Consider the following 24,126-nt stretch of genomic DNA (forward strand, 5'->3'; position numbering starts at 1 on the left):
ATTTTTTTGAAAAATAAAGAACAAACCGACAAAGCAGAATAACAAAATGAATGAAAAAAGTGAAAAAAATCCAACTTGAACAGAACAGAACAGTACAGAACACGAGAACAGAACAGAACAAAACGAACTTGAACAAAATGAACTTGAACAAAAACCAGAACAGAACAAAATCGAAAAAATAAACCTGAACAAAACCAGAACAGAACGAATTGGGACAAAAAGAACTTGAACAAAACCAGAACAGAACAATAAATGTCTCTTGACCATAAACAAAATACCAGAACGAATCATTCATTCTTGAAAAGTTAGCGTTCCTGAACAGAACAGAACGAAACAATCGTTTCGTGCACCAGCCCTGCTCGTTGCCTCCTATGTAGACAGGCACTATAAGAAATTCGAATTTGCTTCTAAGCAAGATCAGTTAGGGTTTTACTGCCAAGCAGTAGAATATTTATTTGCAAATCGCTTATTTTTGAGTATAAATTCGTGTATTGAAAAATTTTTTTTGCAAGTATTTCGCACTATTTATGCCAAAATATTGAAAGATAACATTTCTGAAACTGGAGAAATATTTTGGAACGCGGTTGTGCCAATTTTTCAGTCAAATTGCCAACTTCATGAAATGGAAAAAAAATAATTTATGTAAGTTTTGCTATTTTTCTCCATTCTCCATTTTTTTGAAATTGGCAATACTGATCTAAAAATTGACATCACAGTGTTTCTAAATAGGTATATTTTCCTAGTTGAAATAATATTTTTTCATATCTTGGCTAAAATAATGTGAAATATTTGAGGATAAAAAATTTTCAAAACACTTAGGTAGGTAGGTACTCAAGAATAGGCGATTTTTATATTTTCCATCAATATGCATAATTCACGAGGAAAATCGCGGTGACCTGTTGTGCAAATCTTGGAAGCGATTTGGTATGCAATGGTCCATTAGCCGGAAACTACACAATACCTACTTATTTTACTAACTTCACTTGAAGAACATTATTTTCTCCCATCTACTTATTGGATTTAATTTATTTTCCCCTCAATTTTATGCAATTAAAGTAATGATTTTTAAAACAAAAATGTTTTCAGCTGTATTCGCGGATAGTCTTAGCGATAGCGATGATGATATGTATGATAGGTAATGAAGGTAAGATATGTACTTATTTGGATTTACATATTCATAATTTTGAACGCGTTATTCATCTATTTCCCCTTTCACTTATATGAATTCACGTGTACCTACTTACCTGAATGTATTACTTTGCCAGGTTATGGTGAAAATTATGATAGTTGCCAGGGTTGCAGAAAAAAAAAAACAGACATGTTTAAAACAGTGTTTTAAACAGGCCAAAAAAAATTGAAGTGTTTAAAACAAGGAAAGTGTTTAAAACGTTTAAAACGTTTTAAACACTGTTTTTTTTTAAATGAAAAAAAACATGTTTTTTTTCTATTTTTCTCATGAAATTCTCAATTTTTTACAATCACAGTCACATTTAAAAATCATTTGATAACCAATATAAAAATGATAAACAGAAATTTCAATCGTTGGCAGAAAGAACACTACATGATGAATAAAATTTAAACGACAAAAGGACTTTTGAGATTTGAGTTTTGACTACCTACTCATTTTGCTTATTTATTCAAAATTTTGTTTAAAACGTGTTTTAAACATGTTTTAAACACTGTTTTAAACAACGAATCGATGGAACTGTTTTTAACAATTGTTTAAAACAAAAACTGTTTAAAACATGTTTTTTTTTCAAAAAAAAAACGTTTTTTATGCAACTCTGATAGTGGCTAAAATGTAGGTAGGTACCTATTACCTAAGTAGGTAATTATTGATTAATTTCTAATACTTTTACCAATAGCCACCATAATAACTTCTCATATTAGAGTAATAAGTAATTTTTTTGTGTTTTTGTGGAGTTAGATACCCATTTGTACCCATTCATTCGTGTGCACTCGGAAAACGACACCACTTTTTTATATGATAACTTGTAAATATTAAAATAATGACCCATTTAGAAATTAAGTAAGTACCTACTCAAGTAGGTATACCAATTTGAAATATAAGTTATTGATCAAGTTTGTCACCGAGATCTGTTGTGATAAATGAATTCTACTGATTCAACTTTGATTATAGAACTTGAATGAAGATAAATCAGTAGTTAGGTATATATTTTCAGATTTTTTTTTTTTTTGCATAGAATTCTCAAAGCTGAAAGCAGATTACCTACCTAATTAAATTAGTGAAATACCTACAAAATTATTTTTAAATAGATACGTATGTAAATACGAGTACATATAATATTATAAACCTAAACCAAAGTTAGATACTGTATTACATATATGAAATTGAATTATAATTGAATACATTTATGCAAGAAGGGCCTATGCCGAAAAAGTGAGTTTCGAGAAAAACGCATTTAAAGTTTCAAAACGTCGCGAAAGTGGGTAAATTGTGACCAAAATTTTTGAAAATTTTACCGGTGATTCTTCTATTCCTTGGCTATAAAATGCCGCAAACGGCGAGTCCGAAGCTTGATTTCAGGTTGAGTAATGACAAGAAATACACACCGCAGTTATGTGCCTTTTTTGCATAAAGCGAAAACTATGTGCCTTTTTTGCATAAAACAACTGTTTGAATCTCGAAAATTCATAATTAAATCCTAAAACAATGGTACAATAATACCCTCCCTTATGTTTTTGGGGTCGCAGAATACGAATTTGACAATATTTTTTTGTAGGGATGAGGGGTGAGGGGGTGAAGGGGGTGAAAAATTCAAAGTTGACAATAATGATGTGTGATATGTCGAAATGTATGTTTTTGAGGGTGTAGATTACGAATCTGACAATATTTTTTTCGTAGGGGTGAATGGTGGGGGATGAAAGGGGTAAAAACGGTGAAAAATTCAAAATTTGACTATAATGATGTGTGATATGTCGAAATGTACCAAGTATGAATAATTCAACTGAAAGTAAGTTCTTTTCATCAATTTACTGGATTTTAGTTTTTATAAACTGATTATAGAGATAAAATTCATCTTAAAACTCCGTTTTTTGTCTACTTGGCTGCATAAATTGGAATAGAAAAAATTTTCGCACGTAGGTGCACGGAAACGACCTCCACAGTCAATTGTAGTGAAAAATCATAGTGAATTTTGTTAAAATGTTACAAATTTTTTCTTACTGGGACTTTGACGGCTCCCCAACATAAAATTCTTCATCCCCCACCCTTCACCCTTCCTTCACCTTCAAAAACGTACATTTTGACATATCACACATCATTATGGTCAAATTTTTCACCGTTTTCATCCCCTTCATCCCCCACCATTCACTCCTACGAAAAAAATATTGTCAGATTCGTGATCTACACCCTCACAAACATACATTTCGACATATCACAAATTATTATGGTCAAATTTTGAATTTTTCATCCCCTTCATTCCCCACTATTCACCCCTACGAAAAAAACAATGTCAAATTCGTATTCTGCGACCTCAAAAACATACATTTCGACATATCACACATCATTATAGTCAAATTTTGAATTTTCACTGTTTTTACCCCCTTCATCCCCTACCATTCACCCCTACGAAAAAAAACATTGTCAGATTCGTGATCTACACCCTCAAAAACATACATTTCGACATATCACACATCATTAGTGTCAAATTTTGAATTTTTCACCCCCTTCACCTCCTCACCCCTCACCCCTACAAAAAAAATATTGTCAAATTCGTATTCTGCGACCCCAAAAACATGAGGGAGGGTATTATTTGTACCATTGTTTTAGGATTCATTGTAAGTTTTTGAATTAATGAAACGAAAATATGGAATTTATGCATACACGATACTGGATGAAAACGTGTGCGGTTACATTTTGTGACGTCATTGTAGGGTGTAGGAAGGCAGCATGAAGATGATACTCGTTGAGTAGGTAGCCGAAGGATGACCGATCACGATGCGCGCATGCGCGCCATTTGGGCACATAGAGGTATAGGCCCTTCTTGCATAAATGTATTCAATTATAATATCAAACAAATTTATTAAAATTATTGAATTTTGGTAGGTAGTAGGTAATAATTTTTTCTAAGGGAATTTATTAAATTGAGGAGTTTAGTATCAAAATGAGACAAACGCCTAAAATTTGAGTAAAAATATAAGCAATCGAAACAATTATGAAAAACGTTTCTGAAGATGGCTCAGTTGCAAAAATTTGCAGTGGATGCATAATATTTTTTTTCATTTGTTTGAAAAAAAAGAGAGAAAAAAGTGCCCCCACAGCCCACAAACTGATTCAAGTTCACAGTTGAACGGTGACAGAACTACTAAGTATACTAATCGGCAAGAAAAGGACAAAACATGCAAAATCTGCGTAAGAAACAAAAATTTGAGGTGCTGAAGTACATTTTCAAATTTTTTGCGAATTTTTGAACATTTTGGTGCAATTTTTTTGGACATGGTCATTCTTGCCAGAAAACATACATTATTATTTTCATGGCCTCGTTTGAATTGCCATCAAGCATCACATTTAGAAGCCGGTGTCTATGAAAAAATAAAATTTATTCTTGAGATTCGAATTTTTCAACCAAAAAATGTCCTAAGTCCCAAGAATAATTCGATTGGAATTGGATAATTACAACTGTGAGAATCTTTCAACTGGGCCATATTCGTACAATTATTTGTATTTTGAAGGCCATATTTTCATCTTTTAGAAATTAATCTGGTTTGCGCCCAAAATGAACCTCGAAAATTTCAGCTTTCTACTCGAATTTTATTTCTTCCAAGGAAATAAAACCTTGATAAATTTACAAAAATACATCCAAAATTGAAAAATTGAAGTCATCCTTTAAAATTTAACATGGTCTTGTATGCCCTTTTGAACCTTCTTTTGATTTTTTTTTATCCAGTCTAAACAATTTTCTGCTGGTTGGGATACCTTTCTCGTGCACAATATTTCAAAAAATCGGTAGAGATGCCCGGCAATCATCCCCTGGCAATAAGTAAGTCAAGTGCCTATTCAATTTATGTAATATTTTCTTACAGAAGATGAAAGAAAAATCCTAGAAGCGTACAAAGTGATATGAATTGTAGTCACCTATGATAGGTCTACGTAGAGTTTTTTGCTTCAAATTTTATGTCTTTCAGAAACAAAAAAAAAATCTGAATTTTCTGCATTCGCACATATATCTACGAATCCATGTTGTTTTCGACGTAAGTAAGTGGAGAAAAACGTTTTCACCGATAAACGAAACTTGAGTAAACATTCTGCAAGACATCTGCGTACCTATACATGAAGATCAATCAAAGTTTTTCAAATCCAAACAATTTTGCAATCGAGACTGTTTCACGATATACCTTCATATTGCCTTCGATTGCCAGATATTTTACCATTTTTCTGAAAGTTACTCCACGGTCGAATTGAACATTTTGAAATGTGGGACAAGAAGATGATTGGGATTTTGTTTTTAACCCTGGGTAAAATATAAAATGGATTTTGAATAACACATTTACGCCTATACCTTTATAGTAGGTAACATTAATATAAATTTAGAGACCCTTTTTTTCAGGTTTTTATTCCGTTATGTTGGTCAGAGGGCAGGATTCCGGTAAGTATCTCTTTCTCTGAATTTTTAAATTTTATGATTTGAATCAATCGTAAAACAGTTAATTTTTGAGATTTAATGTGCAATTTTTTCATGTTCGCTGTAGACGATGAGGAAACTGAAGACGATGATTCTGTCAGTGAATATAGTAAGAAATTTAGATTCAATTCATACAATAAATTTGAGTTCACATCGATTTTTTCTTTACCATGTTAATTAATAGTACTTAAGTATAATTATTTTTCTTCTACATATTTTCAGCGGTTGCCAGTGAATCAGAACAGAGTAAGATATTAGAACTTTTATCGAATAAAAAACGTCATCTAAACCTAATCGATGTTCAAATCTTGAAAATAACCCCGAAGAATTCTCACGCAGAAGTGATTGAAAAAAAAGCAGGCTATCGCAATCTTTCCACACGCCTTTAATTTTTACTCCAGATTTTAAAAATCAACATTCACACGATAAATACATATGTACTTATCTCTACGAGAGTCAGGAAAATTTTACACGTAGAACCAAAACGATTAGGTATTTTTTTTTTTGCATAATAAGTAAATGTGAAAAAAAAATTATTGATTCTTGCAAATTTTTTCAATCTTTTCACAATACCTACGAAAAAGCTTGATATCCAAAAAAACAATTAAAATTTTAGCTGGAGGGAAGGTGCCCCTGAAGAGGAGATATGGGTACTCAAAGAGGAAAAATTTACGAAATAATCGTAGTTTTTTCGCTCTAGCCTTTACTCAACCTGTTTTGAAAAAAATAACTCAGTTCCAAAAAGCAGTACCTATTTGAGATTCTGTATCAATTTTGCCCATAAGAAATTTGCATCGTGATTTTAAAATCTTTCTTCTCAATAAGTATTTTCTATGAATTAAAAGCCAAAACATGGAACAATAATATGTACATGTATTTTCTGTAGGTAATTGGAAAAACATTTCAGAATACAACCAATTTTTTTTATCATTAATTGTTGCCAATTTTGAAAAACCAAAAAATTTTAGTTCTTGCCATGCCTTTGGCCTTTGTTGCAGTAAAGGCACGTTAAATTATGTTTTTGGCTAGGTATCTCAATTTTTTTGAAATGGGTAATGATGACCGAAAAATTGACACCACCGCGTTTCAAAAGATTTCCTCAGTTTCAGAAATAATGTTTTTTTATCTTGGGAAACATTTGAGAAGAAAATATTTTCAAAACAGAAATCTATTCAAAAATAAGCAATTTGCAAATTTTTAACCGTTCAGTAGAACCCTGAAAGTGGTTTTGGATTTTGATGGCAATTGCCTAGGTCGACGCAGAATCTCAAATATTTTCATTTAGCAGGTTTATTTTTTCCAAAAAAAGTTGGCATGGGGCTAAAGCGAAAAAACCAAAATGCATCCTTTTTGAGGGCCCATATTTCCTTTCCAAGGAGCACCTCTGGAGCTAAAAAAAAATTCTGAGTAACTTTCAACGACAACGAAAACTGAAAGTTTCTTCTGAAGGTAGCCAAAATCCCCAACATTTGTTTTAATGTATTTTCTATGTAGTATGTACTTTCGTAACTTCGTGAAAATGGTACTCAAGTGATGAAAATTTTTCGTATTTGCAGACGATCCAAACGATTTTGAGACTCCACCTATGAGTCCAGGTAACAAATTCGACTTCATAAAAAATTTCTCAATCTATACTTACATTAGGCCAATTTAAATTCATTTAATTCGATTTCAATAATACACAGCCTATATCTATTCTTTTAGATAATCATTATGTTGGGAATGACAGTAAGATATTCGAATTTACACATTACTTTATTATTTGTGTACTTAAATTAAAAAACGAGATTGTTAGGCTACTCATTTTTTCATAAATATGCAAGCTTTTCACCAATTATACAGGCACACGTAAGAGTACCTACCTATTTCAAATATTATTTTCTGCTCAGCTGAAAACTGTAAAATTGTACTGACCGCGTAGAGTGTCATTTTGACTTGCATATTATATTTATGTGACGAATCGGTGAAGCCGATAACTCATTCAATTTTTACAATGATAATACCTACCTATTAAATTAAAAAAAATTCTTTCAGCTCAATTCGATGTTGATTGGAATAGCGATGATGAAACAGATGGTAAGAAATTTAGACTTGGGCATAATTATTTACAAGTTGCTTTCTCGCTTGTATCTAAGTACAAGAATTCCACTAGACCAATGTGTAATATATTATAGTGGAGGCAAATTAGCATCATATTTAGAAAGAAAAAACATTTTTGGCTACCCAAGCTTTTATGATGAAAAATTGTCAGGGGTGGTCCCCTGAATAATTCCTGAGAACTACCACCCCACAGACCCCCGGCTACTTTTTTTATGGGGGGTTGAACCCCCCCAAAATGGGTTTTTTGCAGTTTTATCCTCAGGGGTTGACTTTACGTCGAAAATAGCTTTAGTTTTGTGTTCTACGTCAAATTTCCGATCTAGTGATGTATCAACTGTCCTTCTACCCCTAAGGGGGGGTGGGCCTAGAACCATTCAAAAATGAGGGGTTTTCTAAAAAACACAAAACAGTTATCGGTACATATGAGGGATGAAATGGCCCCCGAGAGCGTTCGGGTTGATACTAGCATGGAAGGTGGGTACCATCAAAAAACTACCGCGTGAAAAATTTCAGATCTACACCACCTCCCCTTTTTGGGGGACCCCCCTTTTCAGAAATTTCAAAAACACTTTTCTCAGCCCCATTTCAACCGATTTTGAAAATTTTTCAGTATGTTATTTATATCCTTAGTAGGAACCCCCATAAAAATTTTCAACCCCCTCCCCTCATACTTACCCCTCAAAACGGTGTAAAAATGTGTCTTAGGGAGGGTTGGGGTAAAATGAGAATTTTGGGGAAAATAACTAAGTATTAATGAGTGTGGTGTCGTTTTCTCATGATTCGATACCGCTGAGCACGAATATGTAGTCAGATTTTTTGCTACACTCATCTAGCCCCCTCCAGAGCACTTAGCGCCCTCAATTTTTACTATTGTTAAAAAGCATAAAATGAGTTGAAAAACGTTGCTTTGAGGGGTAAATATGAGGGGAGGGGGTTGAAAATTTTTGTGGGGGTTCCTACTAAGGATATACATAACATACTGAAAAATTTTCAAAATCGGTTGAAATGGGGCTGAGAAAAGTGTTTTTGAAATTTCTGAAAAGGGGGGTCCCCCAAAAAGGGGAGGTGGTGTGGATCTGAAATTTTTCACGCGGTAGTTTTTTGATGGTACCCACCTTCCATGCTAGTATCAACCCGAACGCTCTCGGGGGCCATTTCATCCCTCATATGTACCGATAACTGTTTTGTGTTTTTTAGAAAACCCCTCATTTTTGAATGGTTCTAGGCCCACCCCCCCCTTAGGGGTAGAAGGACAGTTGATACATCACTAGATCGGAAATTTGACGTAGAACACAAAACTAAAGCTATTTTCGACGTAAAGTCAACCCCTGAGGATAAAACTGCAAAAAACCCATTTTGGGGGGGTTCAACCCCCCATAAAAAAAGTAGCCGGGGGTCTGTGGGGTGGTAGTTCTCAGGAATTATTCAGGGGACCACCCCTGACAATTTTTCATCATAAAAGCTTGGGTAGACAAAAATGTTTTTTCTTTTTCTTATTTGCCTCCACTATTATACCGAAATTGCTCATTTTTGCAGTTCACAACGGTGTTCCATACGATTTCAGTTACGATACTGCTGCATACGATAATGTCAGAGCGGTGGGCGATGATTATGACGATGACGACTATTAAAGTAAGAAATTAGTTATTTCTTTGTAATTAGATTGGTAGGTATACCTACTTATCTACCTACATTAGTTTTAAAATCACTTCTTGCATTAATACCTAATACGTTTCTTATGGGTAGGTATTTTTATGGAGACAGATTTTTAGACATTCTCAGAGAATTCAAAATCCGTGTAAATACTGCAAATAAGTTAGATAAAATTTAATTATAGAATGTAGAAATTGAGTAGACCTATAACAATTAAAATAATAAGTAAATATAAGTTATAAAGTTACCTATATTAGTTAATCTGGTCAGCTGGAGTCAGTTGGGAAAAAATATTCTGATAATGGGTCAAATTTTTGTAGATTCCTCATAGGTAGCATATCTCTTTTATTGATGGTAAAATATTGAGAATAAATGTCCCAATGTTGAGTTTAAGTTTTATTTTCTCACTTCACTCTTAGGTACTTACATAGAAATAGTTTTAAAAAACTGCCAAATGAGAAGTTTAAAAGTACCCTCGAAACGTATCTCCCGCAGTCAGAAATGAAAAATAATACAACAAAGGACAGCATTGAAGATTTTTGCCTCCATATTTAATCCCTCAATACTCAAGTCACTGAAAAAAGCTACATACCTAATTACCTACATATCGCAGAAGACCTCCTTATTTGAAACAGAATGAAAAATTGCTAAATCAAAAACTCCGAAACTGTTTTTTTTTTTTTTTGAGTTTTCTGTCTACTACCCAGAAAAGACAAGAATCAAAAACATAAATCCTACAAACAATACTCACATTAAGTAAGGTTCATTTAAAAATTGTCATCTTCCCTTTTGAATTTATGGAAGTACCAAACAGGAATTTTGTTTTATTCGAGATTAGGTTTTTCGGGCTACATGACTTTTAAATTTCCATTTTCGGCTAAAAATATTCAAAATTTAGCTCCAATGGCACTATTGGAGCTGGTGATTGTTTCAAGTTATTGGATTCGAGGAGTAATTTTTTGTAATTTTCGAGATCGAGATTTTCTGATTTTCGGAATGGCAAATTTGAAAAAAATGTACGATACCTAAAGCTTTGAATTCATGCAATTGAAAGAAGTTTGCTCTGCTTCCAACACATGAAAAAATTTTCTCAATAATACGACTAAATTAAACTTGAATAAACAATACCTACGTGATATTACTGCGTACGTCATAATCGACAAATATGTTTCCGATTCTTATGATTTTATTTGTCATCACTGTTTCACGTATTCACTTTGCATTCGGTTGCCAAGAAATTCGTAATTTTCTTAAAAATCGTTTCAAGTTCAGGTTCAAGATTTTCAAAACGTTTGATAAGAATATGATTGGAATTTGGGTTTTGATATTCGGTAAGTAAAAAAGTATACTGGAAATACTTGAAGTCTACCATTTTGGTACTGAATAATATTACTTAAGTAGGTACTCTAATCTGCTTAATTAATGTGTCACTGTGTCAAATAGTTCTCATTAAGTAGGTACCTATGTATTAATTTTATCGGTGAAATAACACTTGCTCATTTTTTTTCTCACAGGTTTATGTTCCATTACGTTGGTCAAGGGGCCACGTACCGGTACTCCTGGTAACTTAATTTTTTTCTATCTGTTTATTAATTGAAAAAGCAAGTTGATTCAACTTGTTATATGACTTATATGTATTATCACTGCGCGTTACCTGATGATTGATGAAATTAATATACCTAAATGCATTTTTACATGTTTTTCAGGGGGTGAAAGTGATAGCAGTGACGACGACACTGATTGTAAGATAATATTATTGGGTTTCAATTTATTGAATAAAAGACTGTAAGGCATACTCAGTCTCAGGGAAGGAAATAAAATAAATCGCAGATCATCAATATCACCATTCCCTCTCTCAACATTCTTATCTGCTGTTTTTTAGAACTAAAACAGCTAGATATCAGGGAAATAATAGTTCTTTTCTTTTCAAAACTATGATTTCATGTACTTATTTTTAAATGTTTTCAGCGCTATTCGACGATAAGGAGAAGGATGAGAAGGAGAAGGTCCATGACGATGTTGAAGTTAAAGGTACAGAATTTAGATTACACTAGGCAACAATTTTTGACCTTTTTTTTGTGTTCGGGTTGAAAATGGGCTTAATCGATAGTTTAGACCCCAAAACAAAAAACAGAGTGGGGTTTTTCAATTTGAGTTGTTTTTGTAGTCAGGAGAGATGATCAAAGTTGCAAAAATGGCCGTTTTTGCCCTATTTCACAAGTTTGTGGAGACATCAGTGTTATGTTTAAAAAAAAAACAAGGTCATATTCGGATTCTACGCACTTTTTTAAGTAAACAATTTCACCGGATTTTTGATTTTCGAAGTTTCAAGCGCATACGGAAGATTTTTGTTTGTAACATATTTTAAAACTCGGAGCGCGCGACGCTGGCGTTACTCCACCACGTAATCGTGGCTCGGAACCGTGTTCGCGCGGGCGAGGCTCTCGCTCCAAGTTTTAAAATATGTTACAAACAAAATCTTCCGTATGCGCTTGAAACTTCGAAAATCAAAAATCCGGTGAAATTGTTTACTTAAAAAAGTGCGTAGAATCCGAATATGACCTTGGTTTTTTTTTAAACATAATACTGATGTCTCCACAAGCTCGTGAAATCGGGCAAAAACGGCCATTTTTGCAACTTTGATCATCTCTCCTGACTACAAAAACAACTCAAATTGAAAAACCCCACTCTGTTTTTTGTTTTAGGTTCAACCCGAACACAAATATGCCGTTGCCTAGTGTTAACTATTTCATAATTTTAAACGTGTTAGGTATTGCTTTACCGCTCACAAGAATTCGAATCATACTCAAATTGTTTATGTTTACAGAGGCACCTGAAGAAGACAGTGTCGATGACGAAAATGAACAGAACGAGGTTAATCCTGAAAAAGAAAAAAATCTCGTTGAAGATGAGGAATTCAAGAAATCCCTCGACGCCATTGGTGACGACTTCGATGATACAGACATAGGCTCATGTAAGCAATTAATAATAAAATTATCTGCACTACTACATATCATTAACCTAAGTACCTACCTAACTTCTTGCATCATAACATAAATTTCATGTTTTTTTTTTTCAATTTTATAGAGGAAGATATTTAAATACGACGAAGTACCTACCTACCCATTTATTCTGTGCATTCAGAAAGTGATGCCAACGTTTACAGCACATACTCGTATAGTGAATTTCCTTTATGTTAATAAGTAATTTAAATTAAGTTAGGTGTAATTTTTTTGGAATATTAGGTTTAGATTACATGGATAGGTACCTACCAATTTAAGTATAAGTTCTTGTTTACTGATGAAACATTAGATTACAATCGATTATTTGACAGTGTTGATCAATATTTTTTACATACAATCGAGGGGTACCGGAGTTAGTTGAAGAGGAATATTTGAGTTATTTAATTCTGATCATCTTACTCGAGTGGAAATTCAAAAATATGAATTGGAATTTTTTGAGGCTTTATTGAAAAAAATCGTCTCAAAATCGAGAATGTTCAAATTCCTGCAGTTTTGAGATTAGAAAATCAGATTTTTTCAATCAATAGACTTTTTATTTTACGTAACATGTAAAAAAATTCAAACTGAATTTTATTTTCAGTTTTGAAAATCATGGCTTTGATATCTACAAATTTTTTCTACCCTCACTAGAATTTTTCTTCTACAATTGATTTTTTAGAAAATTATTCCTTCAAAATTTTTAAAATTTAGCGTTTGAATGTTTATCAAAAATTAGGAGATTGCAAAAAAAATTGAGAGAGCATCCGAAAAGTACTTGATTATTGACCAGTCAAAATTTCAGTGGTTCAATTTTATTTGTTAATTTTTGGCACATTTTTGGAAGTTTATAGGTTTGATTAATTTTTACACGAGACTCGTTTGTATCAAATCGAGGAATAAAACTGAAACTCGATCAATACCCTGTATCAACCTTTTCCATTGATTGGTGATTGGTCTCCAGTCGTCCTAGAATCGTAGATGTATTTTTCAATTTTCCAGTTTCTGAATAAAGACCATAAAAAGGACTAAAAAATGAAATTCAGAGGAACCCACCAACTCGGATATACCATGTTTGTGACTCTTTCGAGCGATTCTGACATGAATTTCCAAAAATTATAATTTGTCAGTAAAAACTGGAATACCTATACTTTCAGGTTTGCTTATCTACCTATGTTGATTTTGATTTTTTCAAGCAAAATGAATCAAAGGATTTTCAAAAATTGGCCAAAAATTGACAATGAAATCTAGCCCTTGAAATTTGACTTGGTAGTGTAGGTATTTTTTTCGTCCAGCCCAATTTTTTTTATCAACTGACAACATGAAGAGGTACCTAGCTAAATGGATCCTTGAGAGGAGGGGGAGGGTTGAAACCTCCCAAAATGTATTGTTATTCATAAAAGTTTATGTTATCTTGAGCCATTTTTGATTTTATTGACGATAAGTGGACATTGAAGGTAGAGGTACTATGTAGAGAGGGCAATGAACCTGAATTTTTTCGAATTTTTCGACCTTAAGTAACAATATTATTTTGAATTTTGCCACGATCAGACTTACCAGAAGGCCAAAAGGAACCCAACTACAAGATTTGAAAATGCAACCAAGAAATTGATAAATGAATCCACCAGCATTGATGCCAAAACAAAAAAGTGGATAACCCCCCAGGACTCCAGAGTTCCAAAACTCTATGGACTGCCAAAGATCCACAAAAAAGATGTACCACTGAGACCAATTGTATCTAGTATCAATGGACCAACTTACAACCTGGCCAAATATCTGTCCAAAGAGCTATCCCCTCATGTGGGCAACACCACCAGCTTTGTGAAGAACACAGCAGACTTTGTTGAGAAAACAAAAGACATCATCACTGAGGAAGGAGACATTCTAGTCAGCTTTGATGTGGAATCCTTGTTCACCAAAGTACCCCTGAAGGAAACCCTGGAATACCTGGAGGAATTGTTCCCTAGTGATTTGGCCAAACTCTTTGACCACTGCCTGAAAGCGAGCTATTTTCTATACAATGGAGAATTCTATGAACAAAAAGATGGAGTAGCTATGGGCTCACCTCTCTCCCCCAAAGTGGCAAACTTCTACATGGAAAAGTTTGAGGAAAAAGCCTTGGAGACAGCAACCTTGAAACCAAAGATCTGGCTAAGATATGTGGATGATGTGTTTGCTATTTGGCAACATGGAAGAGACAAACTGCAAGAATTCACACAACACCTGAACAGCATTCACCCAGCCATAAAATTCACTGTAGAACAGAGATGGCGCGATTCCGATTTTTTTAAGGAGTCGTGAGAATCGCATGAATCCGATTCCGGAATCGGATTCCATTTTCGATTCACCTGACAGATGAATCGAAAAATGTGAAATCTGACTCTTTTCAAGCAGGAATCGCAAATGTAATATGATTCGCGATTCCGGTAATTTGATTCTCGCGACTCCGATATTTCGATTCTCGCGACTCCGATATTTCGATTCTCGCGACTCCGATATTACAATTCTCACGACTCCTCATTACGATTCTCACGACTCCTCATTACGATTCTCTAGACTCTCACAATGAACGAAATCACCCAAATTCAATTGAAAAGCACAATAGTCCAGGAAAAATAGCATTCCATTGGGAAAAATGGGGGAGAAAGCTGAATTTTGGTATACTGGTCCATTTTTTTGTGCTGAACACGAATCCGATGAGTCCCCGGTCGTCCCTGGTGTGCGTTCTCCCCTATTGTGGATCTAAGCCCCCCAAAACCAGTTTTTTGCAATTTTCTCCCCCGCATTGCATTTTAGCGAGAAATAGGTGGTCGGATAAGAATCTACGTCAAATTTCCGATCTAGTGATATATCAACTTTCTTTCTACCCCCAAGGGGGGTGGAACCACAACCATTCCAAAAAGGGGGTTCCCCAAAAAATACATAAGGGCTATAGGCGCCTAAGAGGGGTGAAATGGTCCCCAAAAGCGTTTAACATGAAAGGTGGGTACCATAGAGAAACCTCTGCGCAAAAAATTTCAGATCCACACCCCCTACCCTTTTTGCGGAGCCCCCTTTTTTGAAATTTCAGTAGCACTTTTCTCAGCCCCATTTCAACCGATTTTGAAAATTTTTCTGGAAGTTATGTATATCCTTGATAGGTATTCACACAAAAATTTTCAACCCCCTCCCCTCAAATTTACCCCTCAAAATGGCGTTTTTTTCATTTTTTTATGCCTATTAACAATCAAGATTGCGAGGTACAATTTTGTAAACACGTTTTTTGGATGTATTTTTGGCCCCCAAACATCATATACTATATTAGAAATTTTTGCTTTGGTGCGCCGTGGTGAAAACTTGGAATAATGTATCGTAGGGGGGTGGGGGGTGAAATGGGAATTTTGAAAAAAATAACTATCAATGAGTAGGGTATCGTTTTCATATGATTCGATACCGCTGAGCACGAATATGACCTCAGATTTTCTGCTACACTCACCTACCCCTCTCCACAGCCCCTCAGCCCCCCTCAATTTTCACGATTTTCGAAATATAGTTATTTTGATGATGTTGGTGTTGTTTTCATATGATTCGATACCGCTGAGCACGAATATGATCTCCGATTTTCTGCTACACTCACCTACCCCTCTCCAGAGCCCCTCAGCCCCCCTCAATTTTCACAATTTTTGAAATAAAGTTATTTTCGTGATGTTGGTTTCATTGCTATGGGAAAATTACATAAGTTCATTGTTATTGTACATAAAATTTCTCGTAGAATCAGCTACAGTACATGGCTCCCTCTCGAGGGGGGTGGATCCTTCAATTTTTTTCCACGCAGAAAACGCAACAAATCTGTATGTGTACTGGACTGTATAGGTCTGCGGAGCATATGTGGCATAATAATTATTCATGATAACTGTAACTTGAGTATGTATGAGTATGTATTTTATAATTCAATGACTACCTACATAAAAAATCACAAGAAAAAAAATATGGTAACGAAATACTTATAAAAAAAAGTAAAGAATGTTAATTTGTGATTCACTTAATCCTCACCATCACTTGCTGTAGCTGATTCTACGAGAAATTTTATGTACAATAACAATGAACTTTAGATCTTTGTTGTAATGTAACTTGTAAACAATTTCATGCTGTTTTTTATTTTGTTAACAAAATGAATTAATAATTAATTAGGCATTAATAAAATGGTTTTCTGTGAGTAATTTGGTTGGTCCTTACTTCAAAAGACTCATATTTCAGAATTGGCAATCAGATAAATGAATGAACAGAAACAGAATTGAATTTGATAAATTTTCAAAAAAATTACCAAAGATAAAGAACGTCATATTTTGCAATTAATAATTTAATTGCCAAAAAGTTTTGCATTTTGCTAAAATTATCGATCATTCAATTTTGATTTTTGACAAAAATTCTCGCTTTTTCCAGTTTTTCCGAAACTGACAAAGATTTATTGGTTTTTTGGGGGGGGGGAGGGGGGATTCTTCAACAAATAATGTGAATGAAAAAAGCATCATTTTTTCGAATATGTGTGAAACTGCTGAATTGAAAAATCAGTGGAATAAGTAGAATTTATTTCTATCTTACATTTACAGATATTATTTGTAATATTCCTGAATTCATTGAAAAACAAAATACAGCTACAGAACAACAGAATGTATTTTCATTTTTCAATTTATTTTATTTCTTGCTTTTTTAATTAGGTACCAGTACAGACGAGCCTTTATATTTATTTACTCATGTTTGTTAGAATGTTCATTTCATCTTCAATGCTTCATTTTTATGAAATTTAAGGAGTTGTGATGGGAATCTGGCTGGAGTCGTGAGAGGAATCTGGTTGGAGTCGTGAGAGGATCCTAAGATGAGTCGTGAGTGGAATCTGAATCGGAGTCGCGAAAGGAATCGGAATCGAAAATTACGATTCGGATTCGGATTCCTATATCTGGCGAATCTGATAAGCGGAATCGGGACTCAAAATTTTGTGGAATCACACCATTTGGAATCCGATTCTCAAGCTCCTGGAATCGCGCCAACTCTGCTGTAGAAGAGGAGAAAAACAATGAGCTTGCCTTCCTTGATGTTAAACTACACAGAGAAACTGGGAAAAAACTGCAGCACAATGTATATAGGAAGCCCACACACACCAGCAAATACATAAGGGCAGATTCCCACCACCATCCTGCACAGAAGAAAGGAGTAATCCACACTCTAGCCAAACGTGCCAGGATAGTATGCCATGAAGAAAACCTAGAACAAGAACTGGAGAAACTAACTACCATTTTCCAAGAAAACGGATACAACAAACAGCTGATCAAATCAATAATCAGACAAACTGGGGAAGAAAGAGTACCTAAGGAGGAACCTGAAGAAAAAGAAAAGATTGTGATAATGCCATATGTCCAAAATACCACAGACAGGATTGGAAAGCTGCTCAGGAAACATAATATAAAACCAGTATTCAAACTTCTCAAAACCATCAAAGACACAATCCCCTCAACAAAGGACAAAGTCCCCTTGGAAACAGAAGGAGTATACAAAATAACCTGTGGATGTGGAAAACACTATGTTGGGCAAACTGGAAGACAGATAAAAACAAGGATAAAGGAACATGAAAGTGATACAAGGCATGCAAGGGTGAAGAAGTCAGCTGTGGCTGAACATTCAGCAGAATGCCAAAAGACTGTGGACTTCACCAAAGCCAAAGTATTGTCAAGAGAAACAAGGTGGACTGGCAGAATGGTGAGAGAAAGCATTGAAATCTACAAGCATGGCAACAATTTCAACAGAGAAGATGGGTTCACCCTACCAAGAGCATGGAAGCCTATACTCCAAAAAAGACAAATCTCAAAAAGCCACCAGGCTGAAAATTGGGAAGAAAACCTCAATCAAGGACACACCCAAGAAATGGGACAAAGACAGGACCACACCCTAGACTCTCACTCTGAGGACCACACCCAACACAATGAGGGAAGAAGCCACACCCTTGTGACAGGCCACACCCTTAGTGCTGGGACCAATCAGGAGAGAGACCACACCCAACTTGGACCTATAACTAGATCTCAATCAAGAAGGAACCCTCAGTGGTGAACACTGCTCTGAAGAAGCTAGATGTAATTCTTGCGAAATATTAGCAAAATTTATTTTTGTAATCCGGCCTAATACCCGTTAATTAAGTTTTTTAAAACAAACAATGAGTGGCCGTATTAGTTTCAAAACTCTTATCACCGGTAATTTTTCAAGATTTTTCGAGTAGGTATAGTGGCCACTCCTCAACCCCCACGAAACAGTTTGTGAAACGAATTTTTTTGCTATTCTCGTAAATGTATATAAATATGTCTATGTCCTTATTCCAAGAGAATCACTCGACCTGACGCTTTTCAAATCTATCGAAAGCAAGCTAGATGGAAAAAGCATGTCTTGAATCCCCTGTAACCAAAATTTTAGGTTTTGAAGTACACTTTTGGATTTTTGATGATTTTTTTTGGCGATTCAAAAAACTTCAAAATGTAGCAAATTTGACGAATTTTTTAATGTAGAGACCCCCTTAGAAAATTATGAAGATTTTGGGGTAACTCGTGAAATAAATGCCCAATTTTTAAAAATTATATATTTTTTAAAACAAACTTAACAAACTTGAGACTATTACAATGCTTTATATTAGCAAAATTGAACGGAATTCTACAATTCTGCAAAAAATCCCTTGAAAATATTTTACAGTATAAGTATCAAACGTTGTTGAAAATGGTTGAAAATTTATGAAAAATTATTGCAAAATTTGACCAAAATGTATCCTATCAAGTCCCAAGAAAAAAATACCCCGAAAAATAAATTTAAAAATACTCGAAAAAGTGGGGGGGGGGGTGGGTCCTGAGCCTGATCTATGGTACTTAGAGAGCTATTTTTTTCTAGTCGACGCCTTAATGTCTCTATAATAAATAAAGAAAACACGAAGCCCAAAAAAAATGTTGAAATCAAATAAATTTCAAAATTTGTTCAGCTTTGTACTTGATTGACTTTTTTTCAATTAATTTTTGGAAATTAAGACATTGAGTTTTATCTTTTTTTTGATTTTTCAAATTCTCGCGTAATGTCAGAAAATGACTCGTCAAAATGAAATTTGATTTCACAACAGTTGATTCATCATCAGAATATCCGTAAAAATTTTCATAGAGTCTCAAATGACAGGAAAATTGTTGAAAATGATAAATTACTTAACTAAACAATCTGTGAAAAAAAAAATAAAGAAAAAAAATAAAGAAACTGAAAAATCAACATAAAAATTAGCATGAAAAATTTCCAAAAAATTGATGAAATTTCTGTAAATTTGAGCCAAAGTTGAAAAAATGGATCATTATGATAACATATTAAAATCATAAAATGCCATTGAACTCGATACGTAATTTTTAAAAGATTCCATTTAGACAATATTTGATCAATTTTTTTTCCCATATGAGGCCTCCACTATGGATTTTGTCTTGACATTCCTGATTTTTCATCTACTGTTATTTTTAGCTGATTTCATGACATTCTAACAATATTTTAAGCAATGGCTACAAAATTTTATTTTATTTTGTCATTTTTTCATCCATTTTACAGACAGCTCTCATATTTCAAAGGGTTTAATGCCAATTTTACAGTTATTTTGTGCAATTTTTTCCCGTAGAATTACATTTTAATTTTCTAATAATCTGATCAATTTTTTCATCACTTTTAGCATTTTTTTTTTTTTTTTTCAATGTTCAGGTATTTTATAATAATTTTCGATACAGTTTATGACGAGTAAATTCCCGAGTTTTTTTCAAATAAAACTGATGTTTTAAAAATGATTTTAGCTATACCATAAAAAAATTATCTCGAGGACGTTGCTTATTTTATAATCAATTCCTTGCTCCAATTACCTACGCAAATTTTGAATTTTTCCAAATTACAAGTCATAAATTTATAAATTGGCATCTCCTACGTGTTCATTTTATTACTTCGACAACACGTTTTTCAAACTTCTTTTGACAGTTTTCGAGTTCCTTGGGGATTGTATTTGTAATTTATTGGATTTTAAACACAGTCAGCCAAAAGACAGTTACGAATGAGCGTTAATAAGTATGAGTGTGTGAAATGATGAAACTTCCGTTGTTGAAAATCAGCTTTGGTGATGACATTCCGATTGTGAAAACAACAAAATAGAAACAGTACTACCTATTCTTGAATTTTGAATGCGATGAGTACCTAGATCTATAATGTACCAAATAATGTGTCAATTTGATGATGTACCTATCTACCTGGTGGTTTCCTTTCCAGCTTACCAAATTTTAAATAACCCCTATTCAGCCCTTTATTCTACAAAATTATGCCCTAATTATCCTATCTCATCATAAATTGGATGTACATACAAGTACATAAATAAATATAAATGTCATCAAAACACTTTGTACTATCAACACTCGAAAACACTGATGAGCGAAGTGACGCAGTTGAACAAGAAATAAGCCGGGTAGAATGAACTTCGTAGTATGCTAAACACAAAATAAGTAGGCTATATCTAATTTAAGCCATCTCACGTCTATTCCAAACCTCACACTTCACAGAAAAATAAGAAAACTGCAATCATCACGATCAATATTATCAACAGTATTACAACACAATTACATACCTGGCATATAGTTAAAGGTAATCCATATTCGCGTCCACCGACTATATCGAAACCCCAGCTCAAATTCGGATCACTTTTTTGCAACAAGATATTCAAAAATTGTGGCATAAGCTCGAGTTAGTACAAGATGCGCGAACGATACACGCGCACCTCACGACTCATCAGTATTATTTAGAAAAATTGAACAGGTATTTATGTCGAGAGCGAAAGGTGACAAAAACAAAAAATGGTACGTATACGTACATATAGGTACAATTAACTCATCAAGAAAATGAATTAAATCATTTCACATATGTTTCATCATATGGTATTTTGAACGGAGCGACGATGGCGGGTAGTTTATTTAGCTGGTTGGATGCGATGATGCGACACAAGAGAGACGCGAGAAGAGACATACACATACTATAAGCCAGAATATGTGTGTTCTAATTAAAATGTGCCAAGTCACTATAGTTTTTTGAGCTCGGAGCGCGTTCGTTTTTTTCATAAAAGCGTTTACGACGATTGTCTTGCCTCATTCGAATTCTGTACGTATTTACGTGTTTTTTTAAAACCGATGCTATGCGATGCGAATACGATGCTGACTTATAACACAACTATACTCAATACTTTGCTTATGGTACTATAGTATGATAAATTTTATAGGTTTGAGTACACGTATAAATGTAGCATATCTAAAGTTCGTCGTCGTATTGTTTTATTTTTCGTCCTTTGAAACGAAGTTATTTTTATCGAATACCGACTATTGTGATTTTTTTTCGCAGTGTTTTTACGAGTAGGAAAAAATTTATCTTTTTTGAGATAACTAGCTTTGTTCTATACTATCGTGTAGTTTGTAGAACTTGTTGTACTATAGTTTCGGTTGTTATAATAATAGTGAGCTGAAGTTTTTTCAATTGTTTCCAGGATGAGTTCATGGTAAAGGGGGTTATCATGGTAGTGTATGAGAGGCTAAAGTCGAGGTAAATCATTATATCTTCTGTTAGATTGATATCCGAAAGTTTAAGTGGAAATTGATACAACGAATATCTTCCGGGTACGAAATAAGTGGAAAAGTACGCAATTTGTAGAATTTTCACGATTTGATAGGTAATCATGTACTTGCTCGTTTCTATAATTATGTCAAAAGGTGCGGAGAAGGTTGAAATAATTAAATAAACCGTTGACGGATTTTTAATAAAATTGGACTCAAAAGGTTAACCAGCAGGAAAAAATGTTTTGAACCTTCAGTGCGATTATTTTGGAAGTAGGAGGCCAAAATATGATTTTATTGAGTGGTTTTCTTAATTTTCATCAAATGGGGGGAGGAGGGCGGTTATCAGTTATGTGTTTTTTGCAGGGGAAATGATTGCATTTCATCAGGTCCTGACATTTTATGGATCTAATTATAAATTGATCTGACCCCAGGTCTAGCTAAATCAAAGTTTCATTTAATCAGATTAGATCTGTTCGGGTCTGATCACATTTAATAAGGGAGGCCTGATTGAATCTGATCAGATCTCAGAAAAAAATTGCAGGAGGTATTAAAAGCAAATTCTCGCATTTTTAATAAGTAATCTAAATACATAATGACTATAAAAAAATTATCTGCATCGTTTTTAAAATAGACGAATTTCGTTGGCCCTGCCAATTTCAAGTCAGGTGGGAGAGGGAAGACCCCATTGAGAGGATAGAGCATCGTTAGAGCAGGCCAGCGCACCTGGTCTTGACGCAAAAGTAGGTAGCTCTCTTTCTCCCCTTAAAAAAAAAAAAACTTGGACAGGGCTGGTGAAACAATAGCCCTACGTGTGCAGCCAAAATCAGCGAAAATTATACCTACCAAAGGATAATGCAGCGTTATTAGAGCTGATCAGAGCATTCAGTTCCGACGTTAGAGCACCTCTTGGCTCCTACGATGGGTCGTCATTGACTTTTTCCGGGGGGGGGGATTCGGACGGGGGTTCGATAAAAAGTTTCAGGGATAGGTACTTTAGAAAACTGCAAGAAAAATTTTGGATCCCAGGCTTGAACCAATCGCCGCGTTCTTTCCAAGTAATAAATTTTTTAAAAAATAGAAGTAAAAAACTATGTTTGGTTTTTTTTCAGCTTATTAGAAGTTTGCATGACTAACAAACATGATACGATTTGGGACCCAACGCAACAGTTGGGCAAATTACCTAAAAAAAAAAGTGGAAGAATGTCAAAAATTATGTTCGTATTTCTAACAAGGGAGGTGCCTCAGGTGACATTCGCCGATTTCAATTTGTGGAGCAATTTTTCGTTTTTCGCATAGCAATTTTGAAAAATTATTCAAAAATAATTGGCACAGGTTGCGTACCCAAACCTCCTATGTTAATCTGTCATTTGAATAGTTATAATTAGACAAGTCGGCGGTAAAATTTCCTCATTGGTAGGTAAGTAGTAATTTTTCAAAAATTTTTTGAGAATAAAATCAAAAAAATCGCCATGTAAGTATTACAGTTTAAATAATATTAACTTCAGCATGCTGAAAATTTCACCGTGGGCTATAGTCTCACTGTATGTATTCAAATTCCCAAATAATATGATAGGATTAGAAATGCTACCAACGCCGACAAATGAATGTCCAATTTTTCAAAATTTCTACATTATGTGAAAATTGAAAAATTGCTCCAAAAAATCGAAATAGGTACATATCAACTTCAGCATCATGAAAGTTTGACGTTAGGCTATGTGGAAATAATATGCCAAATGCCAAATCATCGCAATTTTTTTAATTTATTTTTTATTTATAATGTAAATTTTAAAATTTTAAACCCCGGTAGAAAAGTGATGGTTTGAGTCAGGGCCAGGAGCCCAAAATTACTCCTGTACTCTTTTTGAGGCCCTCTTATAAATTTTTATCGAATCCTTTCGCCAATTTTCCAAGAAAAAGAATCGAAGACAACCCTCCTTAGTCCTTAGCACTTCCCTTTCTCCTTTCCCTCCTCTGTAAAAACCTTAGAGCTAGGGCTGAGGAAACCGTAAGAGTAGTTCTATGCAGACAAAAAGCAGCGAAAATTAACTACTAGTATTATGCCAAAGGATAGAGCATTGTTAGAGTATAGAGATGATTACTTATAGCTCCCAG

At 34.2% G+C, this 24,126-nt stretch overlaps 2 protein-coding genes across 6 annotated transcripts in view; one reads left to right on the forward strand and one right to left on the reverse strand.

Moving 5' to 3' along the window:
* LOC135846364 (uncharacterized) overlaps window positions 1-21,578 on the reverse strand; it is a 130,438-nt gene extending 108,860 nt beyond the window's left edge. The window contains exon 1 of one of the 5 annotated variants that reach the window (XM_065365411.1): window positions 21,039-21,578. In XM_065365411.1, coding sequence (XP_065221483.1) covers window positions 21,039-21,146 — 108 coding nt within the window. In that variant the 5' untranslated portion in view covers window positions 21,147-21,578. The remainder of the gene's footprint in view (window positions 1-21,038) is intronic. The other 4 variants (XM_065365409.1, XM_065365407.1, XM_065365408.1 and 1 more) reach the window with 4 other exon arrangements.
* LOC135846365 (prostatic spermine-binding protein-like) lies at window positions 10,587-12,731 on the forward strand. Its single transcript, XM_065365415.1, has 6 exons — window positions 10,587-10,729; window positions 10,913-10,960; window positions 11,105-11,140; window positions 11,367-11,429; window positions 12,226-12,372; window positions 12,486-12,731. Coding segments are annotated over exons 1-6 (324 nt in total). The 5' UTR covers window positions 10,587-10,701; the 3' UTR covers window positions 12,488-12,731.
* Window positions 21,579-24,126: the final 2,548 nt, after the last annotated feature.

Source organism: Planococcus citri, chromosome 5 (genome assembly GCF_950023065.1).
Source record: "Planococcus citri chromosome 5, ihPlaCitr1.1, whole genome shotgun sequence".
NCBI classification, from domain to species: domain Eukaryota; kingdom Metazoa; phylum Arthropoda; class Insecta; order Hemiptera; family Pseudococcidae; genus Planococcus; species Planococcus citri.

Coding starts and splice junctions, on each gene's coding strand:
- LOC135846365 (XM_065365415.1), top strand. CDS start 10,702: ATGATTGGAATTTGGGTTTTGATATTCG. Junction 10,961..11,104: donor GCCACGTACCGGTACTCCTG/GTAACTTAATTT, acceptor CATGTTTTTCAG/GGGGTGAAAGTGATAGCAGT. Junction 11,141..11,366: donor CAGTGACGACGACACTGATT/GTAAGATAATAT, acceptor AAATGTTTTCAG/CGCTATTCGACGATAAGGAG.